Source organism: Eumetopias jubatus, unplaced genomic scaffold (assembly GCF_037043125.1).
Source record: "Eumetopias jubatus isolate StellerSeaLion01/CBP00866 unplaced genomic scaffold, mEumJub1_p1.0 scaffold_4, whole genome shotgun sequence".
In the NCBI taxonomy this organism is placed as follows: domain Eukaryota; kingdom Metazoa; phylum Chordata; class Mammalia; order Carnivora; family Otariidae; genus Eumetopias; species Eumetopias jubatus.
Genome location: NW_028274810.1, coordinates 76,320,174 through 76,339,264, shown reverse-complemented (window position 1 = coordinate 76,339,264; position 19,091 = coordinate 76,320,174). Strand labels below are relative to the sequence as shown.

General features: G+C 40.5%; 1 protein-coding gene and 1 pseudogene across 2 annotated transcripts in view; one reads left to right on the top strand and one right to left on the bottom strand.

Annotated features, from left to right (window-relative positions):
• The window catches only part of TRIT1 (tRNA isopentenyltransferase 1), a 57,596-nt gene extending 38,505 nt beyond the window's left edge, over positions 1–19,091 (bottom strand). For both annotated transcript variants that reach the window (XR_003612339.2, XM_028123433.2), the window contains exon 1: positions 18,898–19,091. Coding sequence is in view for 1 of the 2 variants with exons in the window: in XM_028123433.2 (XP_027979234.2) it covers positions 18,898–19,074 (177 nt within the window). In the remaining variant the exon portion in view is untranslated. The remainder of the gene's footprint in view (positions 1–18,897) is intronic.
• Positions 9,130–9,328, top strand: LOC114224289 (thymosin beta-10 pseudogene; annotated as a pseudogene).

The window sequence follows — 19,091 nt, the reverse complement described above, 5'->3', positions numbered from 1 at the left end:
CTCTCTGTGCCTCAGATTTCTTATTTATAAAGTGAGGACCATCTTAAACCCAACCTCAAAGGGTTATGGTGAGAATTAAATGGTATATGCAAAGCATATGGAATAGGGCCTGCCCTATAGGAAGCAGTCAATAAATGTTAGCTATCATTCTTATCAGCAGCATCATCACTCCAGATACCTGTAACCTGCGATGTCCAAAACTGAACTCCTTATCTTTCCAGCCATACTTGAGTGAACCATGAGATAATCACACCAAAAACCTTGAAGTGGTCCTAGTATCTCTGTATCCCTCTCTCTCCCCACATTTCCAATCTCTCAACTTTTATCCATACTAGTTCCTAAAATGATCTCAAAGCTCACCATCATCATTTCACTGTCATTACACCAACTAAAGGCTTCATGATTTCCCAATGAGACTGTTCATTCCATCAGCTTCCTCATTGGTCTTCCTACCTTTACAGTATAACTCCTCCAATTTATGTCCACACTGTAGCCAGGGAGCTTTCTAAAATGAAAATCTGATCTCATCCAGTCCCAACTCTTCACCTCCTGATGAAAGTCTGCCTTGAGATCACTCCTCATTCCTACCCCATGTGTGCTTCTCCTCTGTGCCCCCACAGTACCCTGCATTTACCTTTATCACAGAAATATTTTAAAGTCACATACAGTAAGTTCTATCTCCATTAGTCTGTAAGTTCCAAGGGAAGAAACTGGGTATTTTATCCCTAGCCCCAACACCTAACACAGTACCTAATGATACATGGAGTTTACTCAATAAATACTCTGTGCCTGAGGTAAAGTGCTAAATCCTATGTTAAAAATTTCATACCCTATGAAGTTATGTTGGCCTCCATTTTACCAATGAGGAAATGAAGACTTAGATATGTTAAGTAACCTGCCCAAAGTCACACAGCAAGTTAGTGGCAGAGGCAAACTTTGAATCCATGTCTTCTGACTTCATATTGTTCTTTCCCACCATGTTCCTAAAATCTCCGTTCTATACAAATCAGCTCTGTGACTTTGGGAAGTCAGATTTCTTTCCTGGAACCTCAAGTTCCTCATTTCTAACACCCCCTTTAATTCTAATAGTCCAAACTTCAGAAAAAAAAGAATCTTGGCATAGAAGGGTAAAAGGAAAAATTATTTTTTTTAAAGGATGTTGGCACTTACCAGAAAGCTGATTTTCCTTTTTGATTAAGGGAATTTCAATTTGAATTTGATTATTCAACTGAAGAGATGTGGAAAAGTAGGGAAAAGGTCAATCTCTTGCCTAACTTTTCTTTCTTAATAAAAGGATGACTTTTTAAAAATTTTATACTTAAGAAAGAATGAGTTAGTTGCAGGAGCATCATGGCAGGCAACTACTCCTTTTAGCTTTGTTTGGCAGAAGTTCAACTGCAGACATGCTGACTAAATCAGACAGATTAAGGTGCTCAGAAAGCAAGAGAACCTGTACCTGACCCGTTCAGTCAGTCTGGTGAGAGGAGTGGCTTGGAGACTGTAGTGCAGATCATGACTTTTATTCTTCCAATGGCTATCCCTATTTGAGAGAAAAGGGGGGTGTGCCTCGCTGGCTCAGTTGGTGGAGCATGCGACTCCTGATCTCGGGGTTGTAAGTTCAAGCCCCACGTACGGTGTGGAGATTACTTAAAAACAAAATCTTAAAAAAAAAGAAAAGAAGGAAAGAGGACTAGAATCTTAATAGAAGGCCATGCTTCTCAAACTGAGAGGTGCATATATAATAAGTATACTATGCATTCTTCAAAGGCATCAATCTTACTAAATGGTAAAAAGAATTTGAAACATTTTTACATCCAAATAAATATAGACAGATCAGGGCAGAGAATACAAAACTGGCACGTACTTTTAAGTTAAAGCATAAGAAACTGCAATGGAGAGCCTCTGCCATGGCTGTTTCGAGGTCCACCTGCAAGCCCTGGAGAAGCATGGACATAAGGAAATTCAGAGATCATGCACCCAGTCCGATCACCTGAAATTTTATACTTGAGAATATGGAGGCTCAGAGAGCTTCCCTGAACATATAATTAACTGGCAGCAGAGACACAACTAAAGCCTGGATGCTCTGCCCATAACAAGCTGTTTCTGCTGCCTCTTACCAGCAGAATTTTATTCCCATTTGACTCTGGTCTGTTTGTTTGAAGTAATGAATTCTTACTAAGGTGAAATTAAATTTCAGAAACTGAGAAGACTGCTTCCATACACTGAACCCCTTCACGGTTCTGAAGAGTAAATATGATAGAAAGCTAAAAATATACACAAAGACAATGTCATGTGACTATAATGCTGGGACAGAAACAAAAGGGGACTTTTGAGAAAATAAAATTAATAATAAAGTTCCTCTCTGGGGGGGTGCCTGGGTGGCTCAGTCATTAAGCGTCTGCCTTCAGCTCAGGTCATGATCCCAGGGTCCTGGGATCGAGTCCCTCATCGGGATCCCTGCTCCGTGGGAAGCCTGCTTCTCCCTCTGACCCTCCCCCTGCTTGTGTTCCCTCTCTCACTGTGTCTCTCTCTGTCAAATAAATAAAATATTTTAAAATAACAATAATAATAAAGTTCCTCTCTGTGGTCACTTTTACAGCCTCAAGATTGGCCCACTTTTTAGGGTTTCAGTGATATTTTATTTTAAGATCCCTATGATAGAGTATGTATTATTTGGAGGTCTATGTCTAAGTTAGGGAGAGGAGTAGAGTAAAATGGAGCCAGAATGCCTAGGTTCAAATTCTGGCCCTACTACCCAACTTCATGTTGCAGATTATTTAAGTATCTATTTTTCTTTGCCTCAGGTTTCCCAATCTATAAAATGGGGATAATAATAGCACCTATACTCCTCACTGGGTTATTCTGAAGATCAGAGTTAATATAGGTAAAATATTTAGAATAGTGGTGGCAAATGGTAAGCACTATATAAGTGCTTGATACTATCTATATTTAACTGGTGGTGGTTAAACAAGATTTTCCTTGGTTCTGGGGGAGACCTCTGGCTAGGGTTTGAAAGAAAACCACAAAATGCCAGAGCTAAAAGGAGCTTTAGACACTGTGACAGACAGACACTGTATGACCCACAAAGCCTAAAATATTTACTATCTGGACCTTAACAGAAAAAGGCTGCCCATTCCTGATCTAATCAGCTCTCCTCTCTAATATAGCCAGAGAGGACACTAAAGCCCAGAGAGGGCAGTATCTTGTCCCAGGTTATAGATACAGTGAGTTAGTGGCAAAGCTGGGACTAAAACTGTTTTCCCAGTAAATAAAACTGCCCACCAGGCTAACGAGGCTCAGTGAAGACCTCAGAATAAAGCTGTAAATCAGGAAAGAATAACGGCACTTGAAGAGTTAGACAAATCATCTAATTCTAATCAACAGACACTTAACTGAATACTGTAAGCCTGGGCATCAGTGGTTTTTTTAGTGCTCTCCAGGCAATTGCAGTGTGCACCTGAGAGTGAGAGCCACTGCTATAAGTACCATGCAAGGCACTAGCCAGATGTAAACCCAAAAAGGAGAGTAAGGAAACTGATGGGACAGCTGGGTAGCTCACCACCAGTACCAGCCTGAACAATGTAGAATCCCCTGTTTCCTAGGCAATTACCTATGTGTAGGGGACTGCAAGGGAAGAACAACAGGCACAGTGAGGGCAAAGGCGTCTTGGATATACCTTCATTCACACTAGAGCATCAACAATATTTTTTATTCCCATCTGTAAGTTCCCAGAGTTCAATAAATTATAAATCTATTATAACATTCTCACTTTTTAAAAACAAGCTCTAAGGGGCGGGGCGGGGGGGGATAAATAAATAAATAAAAACAAGCTCTATGCCCAACCTGGGGCGCGAACTCACAACTCTGAGATCAAAAGTCGCACTCTCTACCAACTGAGCCAGCCAGGCATCCCTATAACATTATCTTTCCAAAAAAATGTTAAAACCAACTTGTACTTCTAAAAAGTGTACAAGAATATACAAATTTAAAACATTTATGACAGGACGCTTGGGTGGCTCAGTCAGTTAAGCATCTGCCTTCAGCTCAGGTCGTGATTCCAGGGTCCTGGGGCCGAGTCCTGCGTGGGGGTCCTTGCCCAGCTGGGAGCCTGCTTCTCCCTCTGCCTGCCTCTCTCCCTGCTTGTGCTCTCCCCACCTCTCTCTGATAAATAAATAAATAAAACCTTAAAAAAAAAGATTAAAAAATAAAACATTTATGACAAAAAAAACATACAAAAGACAAATGACCAACTGAAAAAATACTTCCAACACGAGACTGCACAAAGGATTAAAACCTCCAATACACAAAACTCTTACAAATCAATAAACACAAAAATGAAAACCATTATATAGAAGTGGACACAACACAGGTATGATCAAGACATTCAAAAAAGAAAAACGACAAATGGCCAATGCACCCCTGACAAGAAAATTAACCTAAGAAATGAAATTAAAATGAAATCCATTTCTCATTTACCAAACTAACAACAATGAAAAGATAGGTAATACACAGAATTGCAAGGGTGAAGGAAAACAGACATACCACAGGTACACATTTCTTGAAAACAGTCTGACAATATGCATCAAAATGCAATGTGTACCTACCCAACAACAAAAAGACAACCAACCTAATTTAAAAATGAGCACAGGACCGGGCGTCTGGGTGGCTCAATTGATTAATCTTGGGGTCCTGGGATCCCCGCTCAGCGGGGAGTCTGCTTGTCTCTGCCCCCCTCCCCTGCTTGTGCATGTGTGTGCACCCGTGCTTGCGCTCTCTCTCAAATAAATAAAATCTTTAAAATCTTTAAAAAAATAAAAATGAGCACAGGACCTAAATAGGTATTTCTCCAAAGAAGATATACAAATGACCACTAGGAAAATGTAAATCAAAACTACAAAGTGATACCACTTTTACACCCAGTGGGATAGCTCTATTAAAAAAACGGGGAGGATAACATATTGGAGAAGAGGTAGAGAAACTGGTACCCTTATACATTGCTGGTGGGAATCTAAAATAGTAGAGCCATTAAGTAAAACAGTTTGGCACTCCTCAAAAAGTTAGACACAATTACCATATGGCCCAGAAATTCTACTCCTATATATATACCCAAAATAAGTGAAAACAAGTGTGTACATGTTCACAGCAGCACTATTCATAACAGCCTAAAGTACTAATGCCCATCAACAGATGGGACAAATTGTGATCTATTCACACAATGGAAAATTATTCAACCATAAAAAGGAATAAAGTACCAACAACACATGCTACAAGTGTAAGTGAGAGAAGCCAGACACAAAGGTCACAGATTCTATGATCCCATTTATATGAAATATTCAGAACAGGTAAAATCTCTAGAGACAGAAAGCAGACTGGTGACTGCCAGGGGCTTGGGGGTGGGGGGAGTAACTGCTTAGGGAAATGCAGAATAGATGCTTAATGGGTATGGGGTTTTCTTTTGGGATGGTGGAAATATTTTGGAACTAGATAGAGGTGGTGGCTGTACACCACCATGAATATACTAAATGCCACTGAATCATTTTATTTTTAAGTAATCTCTACACCCAACATGGGGCTCAAACTTATAACCCTGAGATCAAGAGTCACATGTTCTGATTAAACCAGCCAGATGCCCCTGAATCATTCACTTTAAAATGGCTGATGTTGGGCGCCTGGGTGGCTCAGTTGGTTAAGCGACTGCCTTCGGCTCAGGTCATGATCCCAGGGTCCTGGGATCGAGTCCCACATCAGGCTCCCCCTGCTCTGCAGGGAGCCTGCTTCTCCCTCTGCCTCTGCCTGCCACTCCCCCTGCTTGTGCTCTCTAATAAATAAATAAAATCTTTAAAAAAAATAAAAATAAAATGGCTGATGCTGGGGCACCTAGGTGGCTCAGTCAGTTAAGCATCTGCCTTCAGCTCAGGTCATGATCCCAGGGTCCTGGGATCAGCCCTGCATGGGGGTCTCTGCTCAACAGGGAGCCTGCTTCTCCTCTCCCTCTGTCTGCCGCTCTGCCTACTTGTGCTCACTCTCTATCAAATCAATAAATAAAATCTTTAGAAAAATAAAAAAATAAAAAATAAAATAAAATGGCTGATGTTATGTGGATTTCACCTCAATAAGAAAAATAATGTAAGTATAACCTCTAATAATCTTAGAAAATTGGAAGAAGGCCGGGGAGAGAAAGATAATGTGTGCATCTTCTCATCCAGTATTCCCATTCTAGGAATTTATCCTAAAGAGAGAATCACACAGTCCAAAAAGATGTGTGAAGATGTTCATCTCAGCATCATTTATTATAGCAAAAAACAACCCTCTAAATGTCCTTTAGTAGAAACCTAGCTAATTGCAATACACCTATAAAATAGACTACACAGAGATTAAAAACAAGTAGAAAGTTGGAGAGCTTACACTATCCAATTTCAAGACTTATTATAAAGCCACAGTAATCAAGATAATGCAATATTGGCAAAAGAATAGACACATAGATCAATGGAACAGAATGCAGCCCAGAAACAGACCTGCACAAATATAAACCAGCTTTTGACAAAAGTACAAAGGCAATTTAATGGAGAAAGGATAGCCTTTCAAAAAGTGCTGGCACAACTGGACATCCATAATATCCCACACTTTATACAAAAATTTTTTCAAAATAGTTCACAGACCTAAATGTAAAATGCAAAACTATAAAACTTTTCTTTTTTAAATAAAACTTCTTTAAAAAAATGGTGAGAAAATCTGCATCACTTTGGGTTTGGCAATTTTAGGATAGGAAATCAAAGATACAATCCATTTAAAAAAAAGATAAATTGGACTTTATGAAAAATTTAAAACTTCTGTTCTGTGAAAGACACTGTGAAGAAAATGAAAAAATAAGCCACAAAGTAGGAGAAAATATGTGCAAATAACATATCTGATAAAGGATTTGTACCCAGGATATATAAAGAACTCTTAAAAGTCAGTAAGACAAACAGACCCCCAAAAGATCTGACACACTTTAGATACACAGATGGCAAATAAGCATATGAAAAGATGCTCAACATCATTAGCCTTTAGGGAAATGTAAATTGACCACCATGAGATACCAGTACACGACTATTAGAATTGCTAAAATTAAAAAACAAAAACAAAAACAAATCCTGGAGAGAATACAGAAGAACAGAAATTCTTATTCACTGCTGGGTGGAATGCAAAATGGCATAGCCATTTTGGAAAAAACTTTATAATTTTTAAAGTTAAACCACTGGCACACGAATGTCTGTAATAGCACAAAGTAAGTGCTAAAAACTGGAAACCCAGATGTCCTCTCAAAGGTGAATGGACATACTAGGGTACATCCATACAATGGAATTGCACTCAGCAATAAAGAGTAATGGACTCATGCAACAACATGGGAGAAAATTTAAAATGTACTTTGCGGGGCGTCTGGGTGGCTCAGTCGGTTGGGCATCTGCCTTTGACTCAGGTCATGATCCCAGGGTCCTGGGATCAAGTCCTGCAACAGGCTCCTTGCTCAGCAGGGAGCCTGCTTCTCCCTCTCCCTCTGCCTGCGGCTCCCCGGCTTGTGCTCTCTCTCTGTGTCAAATAAATAAATAAAATCTTTAAAAATAATAATAAAAATAAATAATAATAAAATGTACTCTGCTAAGGGAAAAAGTCACTTAGGCTGCATATTGTATGACTCCAAGTACATTACACTCTGGAAAAGGCAAAACCATGGGGATAGAAAACAAATCAGTGGTTGCTGAAAGTTGAGGTAGGTGGAAGAGCTGACTACGGAGGCCATGCAAGGCAATTTTTAGAGTGATGGAACTATTCAGGATGGTACTGTAAAGGTGGATACCTGACTGTATTGGTCAAAACCAATAAAACTGTACTCAACAAAGAATGCACTTTACTGTAGGCAATTCTTAAAAAAACAACCAGAATGTCTGGGGAACCCAGGATAGAATGCCGATTGCAACAAATGAATCTACCTGTATTACAAATGTATAGCATAACCTCACTGAAGGACAGTGGAAGGGAAAAAAAGGAGCTTACTTATGTAACTGTGTAAAACATCGTTATGACTGGATACTATAAGGCTAAAATGAACAAAAAGAACTGCACACAAACATCATACCTAATTGGTAAATTTGTTTCTCACATAAGTAACTACTGAAACTATTATACAGGTTGTACAAATCGGTAAATATGTTATAGACAATGAGAACCGAATTTCTTACGCTCTGAGAAAGAAGTCACAAATAGGCAAGGAGAGGAACACTACTACAATGAACCTTGTGGTGCCAGAGTAGAGTCAGAGATATCCGTATAAACCCATGTTTATTTTCATATATATGCAGATACAAAGACATAGATATTTGTGTATACATGGAATAGTGTACATGTATATGTTTCCTAGCTTAAATCTCCTCCCCTTCAATGTGGGCTGAATTTAGCAACTCATTTCTAACAAACAGTACAATAAGGGACTGCACAGTGGCAAAATTTGGCAGATACATCCCAAACTAAATGATCAAGGTTAACATCACCAGAAATAAGTCATATTGCCATCATACCCTGATATAATGTAATGAGAAGGGTACTTCACCTCTGCTGTATGCTTTCCCAAAATCTGTAATGCTAGTGTCATCATGAGAAACCATCAGACAAACCCAAATTGAGAAACATTCTACAGAAGAGCTGACCAGTAGTACCCTTCAAAAGTATCAAAGTCACAGACTGGAAGAACCTGAGTAACTATTACAGATTGGAGGAGCCGAAGGAGACATGACGACTAAAGGCAATGTGGGACCCTAGATGGGATCCCAAAAACAGAAGATATTAGCAGAGGGTGGGGGGATGGGTTAGCCTGGTGATGGGTATTAAAGAGGGCACAGTCTGCGTGGAGCACTGGGTGTTATGCACAAACAACGAATCATGGAACACTACATCAAGAACTAATGATGTAATGTGTGGTAATTAACATAACAATAGAAAATTTTTTTAAAAGAAGGTATTAGCAGAAAAACTGGTGAAATCCAAATAAAGTCTACAGTTAACAGTACTACAACTGGTCTCTTGCTGCAGCAATGCGAGTGGGAGCACCAGGCGCTGGGCTCGGAGCAGAACTCCACGGATCACTTTAAGAAAATGGCAGACAAGCCAGACATGGGGGAAATCGCCAGCTTCGATAAGGCCAAGCTGAAGGAAACGGAGACGCAGGAGAAGAACACCCTGCCAACCAAAGAGACCATTGAGCAGGAGAAGCGGAGTGAAATTTCCTAAGAACCTAGAGGATTCCCCACCCCCATCATCTTCAAGACACCCCAGTCGTGATGTGGAGGAAGAAGAGCCACCTGTAAGATGGACACGAGCAACAAGCCGCACTGGGAACCCGGGCACTCTGTGCCGACGCCACCGGCCTGCAGGTCTCTGAGGGGACCCCCCCCAATCGGACTGCCAAATTCTCCGATTTGCCCTGGGATATTATAGCAAATTATTTGTATGTTTAATGAAAATAAAACACACCTCGTGGCAAAAAAAAAAAGTACTACAACTATGTCAATTTCTTAATTTTGGAAATGTACCAAGATGATATAAGATGCTAATTGTAGGAGAAGTTGGGTAAAGGGTATACAAGAACCCTGTGCACTATCTTTGAAACTCTTGTGTAAATCTACAATTACTTCAAAATTTAACAAACAAGAATAATGTAGAACAGTTTCTTAACCTTGGTACAATATACTGATATTTTGGGCCAGATAATTCTTTGTCATGAGGAGCTGTTTTATGCATAGTAGGATCTTTAGCAGCACTCCTGGTCTCTACCCACTAGATGTCAGGAACCCACCTCCCCAGTTGTTACAACCAAAAATGTCTCCAAAAATTGCAAATGTCCCGGGGGGGGGGACAAAATGACCCCAGATTGAGAACACTGATGTACAGTAACATACATTAACACATAAAGATATCCACAACATATTGGGGGGGAGAGGCAAGCAGGATACAGAAGAATATGGAATGTACGAGTCAATTTATGTAAAAACATATACACATGGATGAACCTTGAGGACATTATGCTAAGTGAAATAAGCCAGTCACAAAAGAGACAGATATTTTTGATTCCACTTATGTGAATTATGTGTTTTTATGTACTTAAAAACAGTCAAAATCATAGACATAGAAAGTAGAATGGTGGTTACCAAGGGCTAGGAGAAAGGAGGAATGGGGAGGTATTGTTTAATGAGTAGAGTTTCAGTTTTACAAGATGAAAAGAGTTACGGAGATAGATGATGATGATGGTTACACAGCATTATGAATGTATTTAATACCACTGAGCTGTACACTTAAAAATGGTTAAGATGGAGGTGCCTGGCCGACTTAGTTGGTACAGCATGTGACTCCTGATCTCAGGGTCAGAATTTGAGCCTATCATTGGGCATAGAATTTACTTAAAAAAAAAAAAAAAGGTTAAGGTGGTAAATTTTATGTGTATTTTACCACAATAAATAAATCGGGGGAAAAAAACACATAAACACATGTGCATAAATACACAGACAAATAACTGAAATGATGTGCACCAACGTATTAAAATGGTTACCTCTGGATGCTAAGAGGTAATATGGTGATATTTCCTTTGTACTTTTCTGTGTTAATTTGGATTTTTTTCAGGAAGCATGTCTCTTTTTTCTAAATACAAAAAGGCTTTGTTCTCCATCATTTTTTCTCATAATATTTCCAGTTCAATAACCAAAATCCTACTGATTCTGTCTCCAAAATGTCAAAATGGTTACCTCTTCTCCCCAGCCACAGTCCAATGCCAGCCCCTCTCATCCAGGCTAATGTAACGGAATCCTAAGCTGTTTATCCCTCTCTAACCCACTCTCCACTTAGCCATCAGAGTTACCCAATGAAACAGATTTACTATCACTTCCATGTTTAAAACCCCACACCTCCTGGCATTTGCCTTTCAAGGGCCTCTACAATTTGTTCATGGGGTCCTATATTTTTAGTTTCACCTCCTACTAGTATCCTTCAAGTATCCTCTATGCCAGATAATTGTTGGTCACTCCTTGAAAACAGACCATACACTTTTATTCTTCCTTTATTTTGCTCATGCTGTTCTTTTGTCAGGAACAGTCTTCCTCCTCTGCCCGATAAAATGTATACTGTGGTACAGAGGAAAAGAATGGGTTGTAGGGGGCGCCTTGGTAGCTCAGTCGGTTAGGCGGCTGCCTTAGGCTCAGGTCATGATCTCGGGGTCCTGAGACTGAGCCCCACGTCGGGCTCCCTGCTCAGCAGGGAGTCTGCTTCTCCCTCTGCCTCTGCTGCTCCTCCTGCTTGTGCGCTCTTGCTTGTATGCTCTCTCTCAAATAAATGGATAAAATCTTAAAAAAAAAAAAAAAAGAATGGGATAGAGGATGGATAAATAAGAAGAGGTGGAGGAAAAAACATAGAAAAGCACAGAGATGAGGGTTCAAGAAAGTAATTTTCTGTAGGGCTGAGATAATAATGGTGCCTACCTCACAAGGCTGTGGTGAAGAGATTAAATGAGATAATATATGTCAAATTTTTAGAACATTACCTGGCATATATATTATTATTGTTTTCTACATTGTGATGATGATGATGATGATGATGATGATGATGATTCATGGTATTGTGGTAAGACCTTGAACTGTGAATGACACAATGAGGAAGGAGCAGTGAAGCTCTAGCTCAGAACCAGGGTCCCAAAGGTAAGCAAGGAAGCAAACAGGACCCTAGTCTTACTCAAATTTATCTGAAGAATTCAAACTACAAGAAATCAAAACCAACTTGGCTAAGCCACACACAAGAACATAAAAATCACATAGGTGAATTCCTATTTACCCCAAATAACTTTTACCCCTTGAATATATATTCCTTTTGAAGAGCTGTTTCAACGCCCTGCCCCAGGCACTGAAGCATCAGGGCAGCACTTCATCCTCACAGATCGGAACCTGCAGGTCCCATCTGTGCTCTCCTATGGTTTCTCATTTGGCCAGTGGTAACTTCTCTTTCCTTACGTAACATAGGAGGTTCGATTCCAGAGTGCTTCCCATAGTTGCAAAAAAGTGAATATACAGTATATGAACAACCCACCCAGGTTTAATACTGTACGCAAAGGAAAACTAAACTCAGTCACAATGGAGGTGATCTAAGGGATCTAGAAACTCATTCAGATTTTTTAGATGAGTCAAAAATTTTGAGATTTCCTTCTTAGCCTCTTGTCAGGCTCGTTTTTTTTTTTTTTTTTAAAGACCGCCTCTGTCAGTCGTGGCAAACAGCCTCCAAGATAGCTCCCATCTCTCCTGGTTAACAGGTTTTTGTGACTTTTATTTCATGTCCTACTAAGCCACTGTGGTCCACTCTCCCATCTCTCTTTCATAGCCCTCCCCCATGTATCCCAGATCTTCCTTGAGCACTATCAGACAAACAGTCCTTTGGTTAAAAAAAAAAAAAAAAAAAATACTGCCCCTAAATTATGTCCCAAAGCAAACAAAAAGAACACAGAACTCCGCATCTATTAGATGACACATAGCCTGCTCACTAGTCAGACTGCCAAAAATCATTTGCTTCTCCTCTTGTAGGTTTAGACAAACACAAAGGGAACTGTGCTCCTATGTATGACTACTGCTTCTCCACAGGACTTGAAGAACTAAGGCATTAGAGATACTTCCTCTCTATAAACCCAAATAGAACACTTTGTTTATTTTTCTCTTGGCATATAGTTGGCAGTCTGTATTTCCAGGCAGTCACTGTACATCTTTTGGCAAGTGCCTTCATGTTTCTCAGTACAATGTTTCATCCAGTGACTGAAGGCAATGCATTGTACCTTGAATTTACATGCCAAGAAAAAGACTCAGACTGAAAGGAAGACCTTCAGTATCATCTTCCTGCAATATATCAGACACTACACAGGAGTCAGAAGACCCAGATCCAATTCCCAGGTGTACCAGTGTCTTGCACTGCGATCTCTAGTGTGCTCTTTAATATTCTGGGCCTCAGTTTTTCCATCCTGGAAAACAGGGATTGCATTACCTGTCCCTCCCTAAATGTAGACTCTTACTGCTGACTAACAATATTTAGTTTCTATAATTTGTGAAATTGGGGTTTGGAAAACTCAGGAAATTAAGCACAAATATTGTTTCTCATTTTTGTCACACCTGCCACGCAGAAATCCAAAGTAGAAGCCAGCAGGAGTCCCTAAGCAAGTAGTTCCTCAGAGAGTGTTTCTGATGTCCCACTCAACAAATTAAGTACGTGAGAATGGGAAGCAAGAAGCCAGGCAGGACCTTCAGGTGCTACATGGCTAAAGAGGTAAGTCATTATCAGGCTCCATGACAATATTATCATGCTAGATATACCATCCTTAACATTCCATTGTGCTTTTCCCTCAAAGACTTAAATACCTCAATACTTAAAGCACTTACTTATTCAATGTTTACAAAAATAATTACTTTCCCTGGATGGGAACTGCCCCAACAGGGATCACCCTAACAGTTAAGGTAGGACAAAGGGATGGCCCTACAGTTAAGGTAGGACAAAGGGATGACAAGGTAAGTATGAGGTGCAAGACAATTTAAGTTCTAAGACAATATTTTGCAATCCTTTTTGAATTACTAGTACACTTATGAAATGCAAAATTCTGGACATCATTCCAAAAGGGATTATTAAAATGCAAATATTTGTTTTTTAAAAGATCAACTTGGAACCTTAAAAGAATTTTCTAATTATCACACTTTCCATTTGGTCACCCTTTGGTCTGTGTGGCTGTACAACAAAGTTTACTGCTCCATCTAGGCTCTCCACAAGGGCAAGTTTCCCCTTGGTTTCAGCAAACATTCTCTCCAGGTATCATTAAATTACTGACATTAAATTATATCTCTTAGTTGCAGCAAGTTTTATCCCCTTAAGCAACACATCATGTGGCCACCACTAAGCTCAACACTCCACTGGACAGACATCACTACAAATTCACACTATCACAATATGAATTCTAAAATACATTTTAAATCCTGATCAAAATGTAGCACACTCCTGGGAAAGAAAAGTGGCACACAAGTTAAGAAATATTCTCTAATGACTGAGCACTACTGCTCCTGCCTCATCTAAAGGGTATGGCTTTGTGTGGACAAGGCAGCGGGCATGGAAAGTAAACACCTATGTTCAAGTCCAGGTTTGCTACTTACTCTAAGACCTTACTGCAAAGCCTGTTTCCTTGACCTGTGAAATGACAATATCTACCTTACAAGGTTATAGTGAGAATAAAAAGGAACTCTAAGTATTTTATAAACAAATTTGCTATACAAATTTATTATCATTCTGCCTGTGTACTTATTTGAAATTGAAAATATTCTTTCAAGGAACTGGTAATTCAACATTAAGAATGTCATTTTTTTTTAAGAATGTCATTTTGTACACCTGAAACTAATGTAACATGTGTATCAACTATACTTCAATTCTTTTTTTAAATGTCATTTTGTTCACATGCTTACCAAAAATTTTGAGTCAACATCAAGTCACTGAAAAGTACCATCCCCCTCCTCTGGGTAAAAAACAAGGGGAACAGGTAACAGGGGCATGTAAGCAAAAGAAGAAATGAAGAACTGTGTATAGCCACGTAAATGGGGCAGAGATACTTTATATCATTATTTGGACTGAAAAGTAAAATCAAAGGTCAAAGTCTTCCAATGGGGACCAAGAGGAAATGTTACAAATATCCATGATATAATCAAAACTAAATACAACCTATAGCCAGTTCAGAAAGCTCAATAATCTTCAAGTGTTTTCATACATTAATTAACCCTCATGGCATCTCTAGGATGAAAGAAATTTAAGTCTCATATCCTACTTATATAACCACAGGAAAAATCTGAATGGATCAAGATGTGCCGTTTTAAGACACGTGAAAGTGTTCAACATCACTTGGCATCAGGGAAATACAAATCAAAATCTCAATGAGATACCACCTCACACCAGTGAGAATGGCTAAAATTAGCAAATCAGGAAACAACAGATGTTGGCGAGGATGCGGAGAAAGGGGAACCCTCCTACACTATTGGTGGGAATGCAAGCTGGTGCCTCCACTCTGGAAAATAGTATGGAGGTTCCTCAAAAAGTTGAAAATAGAGCTACCCTATGACCCAGCAATTGCATTACTGGGTATTTACCCCAAAGATACAAATGTAGTGATCCGAAGGGGTATGTGCACCCCAATATTTATAGCAGCAATGTCCACAATAGCCAAACTATGGAAAGAGCCAAGATGTCCAACAACAGATGAATGGATAAAGAAGATGTGGTGTATATATATATATACAATGGAATATTATGCAGCCATCAAAAAACAAACAAACAAAAAAAAACAACCACAAAATCTTGCCATTTGCAACGACGTGGATGGAACTACAGGGTATTATGCTAAGTGAAATAAGTCAATCAGAGAAAGACAAGTATCATATGATCTCACTGATATGAGGAATTTAAGAAACAAGACAGAGGAGCATGTGGGAAGGGAGGAAAAAATGAAACAAGATGAAACCAGAGAGGAAAACAAACCATAAGAGACTCTTAATCTCAGGAAACAAACTGAGGGTTGCTGGAGTGGTGGGGGGTGGGAGGGATGGGGTGGCTGGGTGATGGACATTGGTGAGGGTATGTGCTATGGTGAGCGCTGTGAATTGTCTAAGACTGATGAATCACAGACCTGTACCTCTGAAACAAATATATTTTATGTTAAAAAAAAAAGATAGTAGGAAGGGAAAAATGAAGGGCGGGAAATCGGAGGGGAAGACAAACCATGAGAGATTATGGACTCTGAGAAACAAACTGAGGGTTTTGGTGGGGGGGGGGGTGGCTGGTGATGGGTATTAAGGAGGGCACATATTGCATGGAGCACTGGGTGTTATACGCAAACAATGAATCATGGAACACTACATCAAAAACTAATGATGAATGTATTGTGACTAACAAAATAAAATTTTAAAAAAAGATGCGCCATTTTAATAAGGCAAGTCAACAAATATTTCATCAAATATTAAGGGTCTACCATATCATCAGCACGATACGAGGCACACTGACATGACCTATTTTACACCCAAAAAGACCTCTGGCAACCTCAACCTTATGGTACATAGCCATGAGTAAAGAAACACTTCTGAGAAATGGATAATAGCTATTACAGAGCTATATACAACACTCATGGCCAGAACCCACTAACTTACTTAAAAATAGATGTAAAATTGGGGCGCCTGGGTGTCTCAGTCAGTTAAGCATCTCCCTTCAGCTCAGGTCATGATCCCAGGGTCCTGGGATGGGGCCCCATGTCAGGCCTTCTGCTCAGTGGGAGTCTGCTTTGCCCTCTCCCTTTGCCCCTCCCCCTGCTCATGCTGGTGCGCTCTCTCTCAAATAAATAAATAAAACCTAAAAAAAAAAAAAAAGATGTAAAATTAAGATGATTTACTGGGAACATTCCCCTGACAAAGACTATGTTTACTATATGAGAAAGATGGGGAACAGGGAACAGTGGTGTGTTATTTTTAATGGGATGATCAGAGAAGGCCTCAGTAAGGTGACATCTTAGTAAAGACGTGAATGAAGAGAGAAAGCAAGCCACACGGTTAAATAGAGGAAGAAGTGCCACCAGGCAGAGGCTAATAAGTACAAGAGTCCTGAAGTGGGGTCATACCTGCCGCACTCTCCACCCACCCATAGACTTTCCCCTTGGATGTCCTGTTGCTACTCCCCCTGTGCCCTGCCAAATCTTCCTGACTTCAGGCTCACCATACTCTCCCAGGCATACAAACCTGAATCCTGAGTCATATTATGTGCATTCTTCTTCTTTCAGCAATCAGTGACCAACTCACTTTAACATGATAATACCTTCAAAAATGTTACACCTTGGGGCGCCTGAGTGGTTCAGTCAGTTAAGCCTCCGACTCTTGATTTCATCTCAGATCATTATCTCAGGGTCCCGGGATCAAGCCCCATGGTGGGCTCTGCACTCAGAATCTGCTTGAGATGCTCTCCCTCTCCCTCTACCCTCCCCTGGCTCGCTCAAGCACACTCTCTCTCTCAAATAAATATATCTTTAAAAAAAAAAAGTTACATCTTTCCTTTCCCCTGCATTCCTAACACCCACCCCCAAATCCAATTCATCATGCATACTGTTCACAAACGAACGCTTCTTACACATTGCCTTCGTCATGCTACTCATTCCCCATTCCATCCACAGTATCTGCAATACCTAATGAACATCCTCCTTTCATTGTCCTACATACACACTATGCCCAGTTCACCTTCTAAATCTTCATTCATGTTCCTTCTTTGACATACCTTTTCTTCTTTCTTATCTATCCAAACTTCACCTTTCAAGTCCCTTTTCAGAGAGCTTTCCATGACTATACCAGTCTTCATTGATTTCTCCCTTCTCAGGAATTGTACGGTTTAGTATAAAATCTAACACTTGTAGTTTCTCTCCTTCCTACCCCATCCACCTTGCAAAGAGCATCATTAATATTACAGTTCAAACACCAACTGCTTTATTTCATGTTTAGCTGGACTAAAACTCCCTGAGGGCAGGGATTATGACTTTCTCTCTCCAAAAGGGCCTTGGAGAAAATAGCACCTATCATATTTTTAGCACTATGTGCCATACATTGTATTAAGTGCTTTACATACTTTATCACGTCAATCATCACAATTATATTGTGTTATTGATATTCTTCTTCCTATTTTACAGAAGAAACAAAGGCACAAAGAGGTCAGGCTGAAGTCACACATCTTAGAAGACAGGGCTGGGATTTGAGGTAAAGTCTTCTCTCGAAGCTGACACAAAATAGAGGTTGCAAACCAACACTTGTTGATTATACTAATCATTTCATGTGTGTTGATGGTCATGTCACTCCAAACGAACTAATAAAGGTAGAAACCATGCCCAGAGGTTTATGGGGTGCAACAGTGAGAAGGAATGCTCTTCCTTGCTGAGTACCCATCAGGTAGATGCCAGACTCAGTGCCTCATTTACTCTGTAAAAACTCATTAACTGAAAATTATCTTCAATAAATAGTGTTTATAATTCCTCCATCACAGATTTACCCAAAATGTCACCCACTCTCAACCCGAGCCCAAATGCACCCAGGTGCCAGGTGTATTACACTCCTCGGCTTCCCTCTAACTCAAGGAAGAGGACAAAGCCTCCTGACTCCCATCAGCCAGTAGGGAGTTAAAAATCTCAGCTTAAACATAACGTTTACCAGGTGCCTGGCCCTGGCCTTCTTCAGGACCCTGCTCTTCATTCTAAAACTCATGCTCTCACTTATTAAGCACTACAGCCCTGTGAGGTAGGTGGCATTTTTTCCACTTTACAGATACATTAAGCTCCCGTGGCCGACGGCAGATTCGGAACTAGAATGCAGGTCTCCTGAATATCCACCCTGTTCCATTCCCTCAGGAGCTACTACTCATAGACGGTAACCGATTTATACCGGTGTCGCTGAGTCCTCTAAATAGCAAAAGCTCTGCAATAATTTTCATTCAACAGGTATTTATTGGACGCCTGTCAACCCTATAGGTTCAAATGCCATCTCCTTCACTTATTCGCTATGTGACACGGAGAAAGCCGTTTCGTCTCCCTAGGTGAATTCCCTCAAGTGTCAATGGAGATGGTATCTACCAACAGCAACGTCGTGAGAAGTAAATGAGATGAGAAAACTAAATCAATCGCCTGACATTATGTCTGGCATCTAGTAATTATGGGTTCCCTTCACCGATCCACTCCGCCCCACAGGCCTCGGCGTTCACCCACTACCACCATGCGACAGGGCATCCACTCGGCCAGAGGCCCGCAGGCGGCCTCTGGGTTTCGCAGGCCCAGGGCCAGCCGCACTGTCATACCTGCATGGAGTCAGCGCTGACGATTTCGCCACCGAGCCGTTGGCCTAGCTGCAACGCCAGGGTGGATTTGCCGGTGCCCGTGGCCCCGAGAATCACTACAAGAGGTAGTGTTCGTGGCAGGGCCCGGAGCCCGGACCCTACAGAAACTGCTCGTGCAGCCGCTGCCGCCGCCGCCATCTTGAAGATATCTGCGC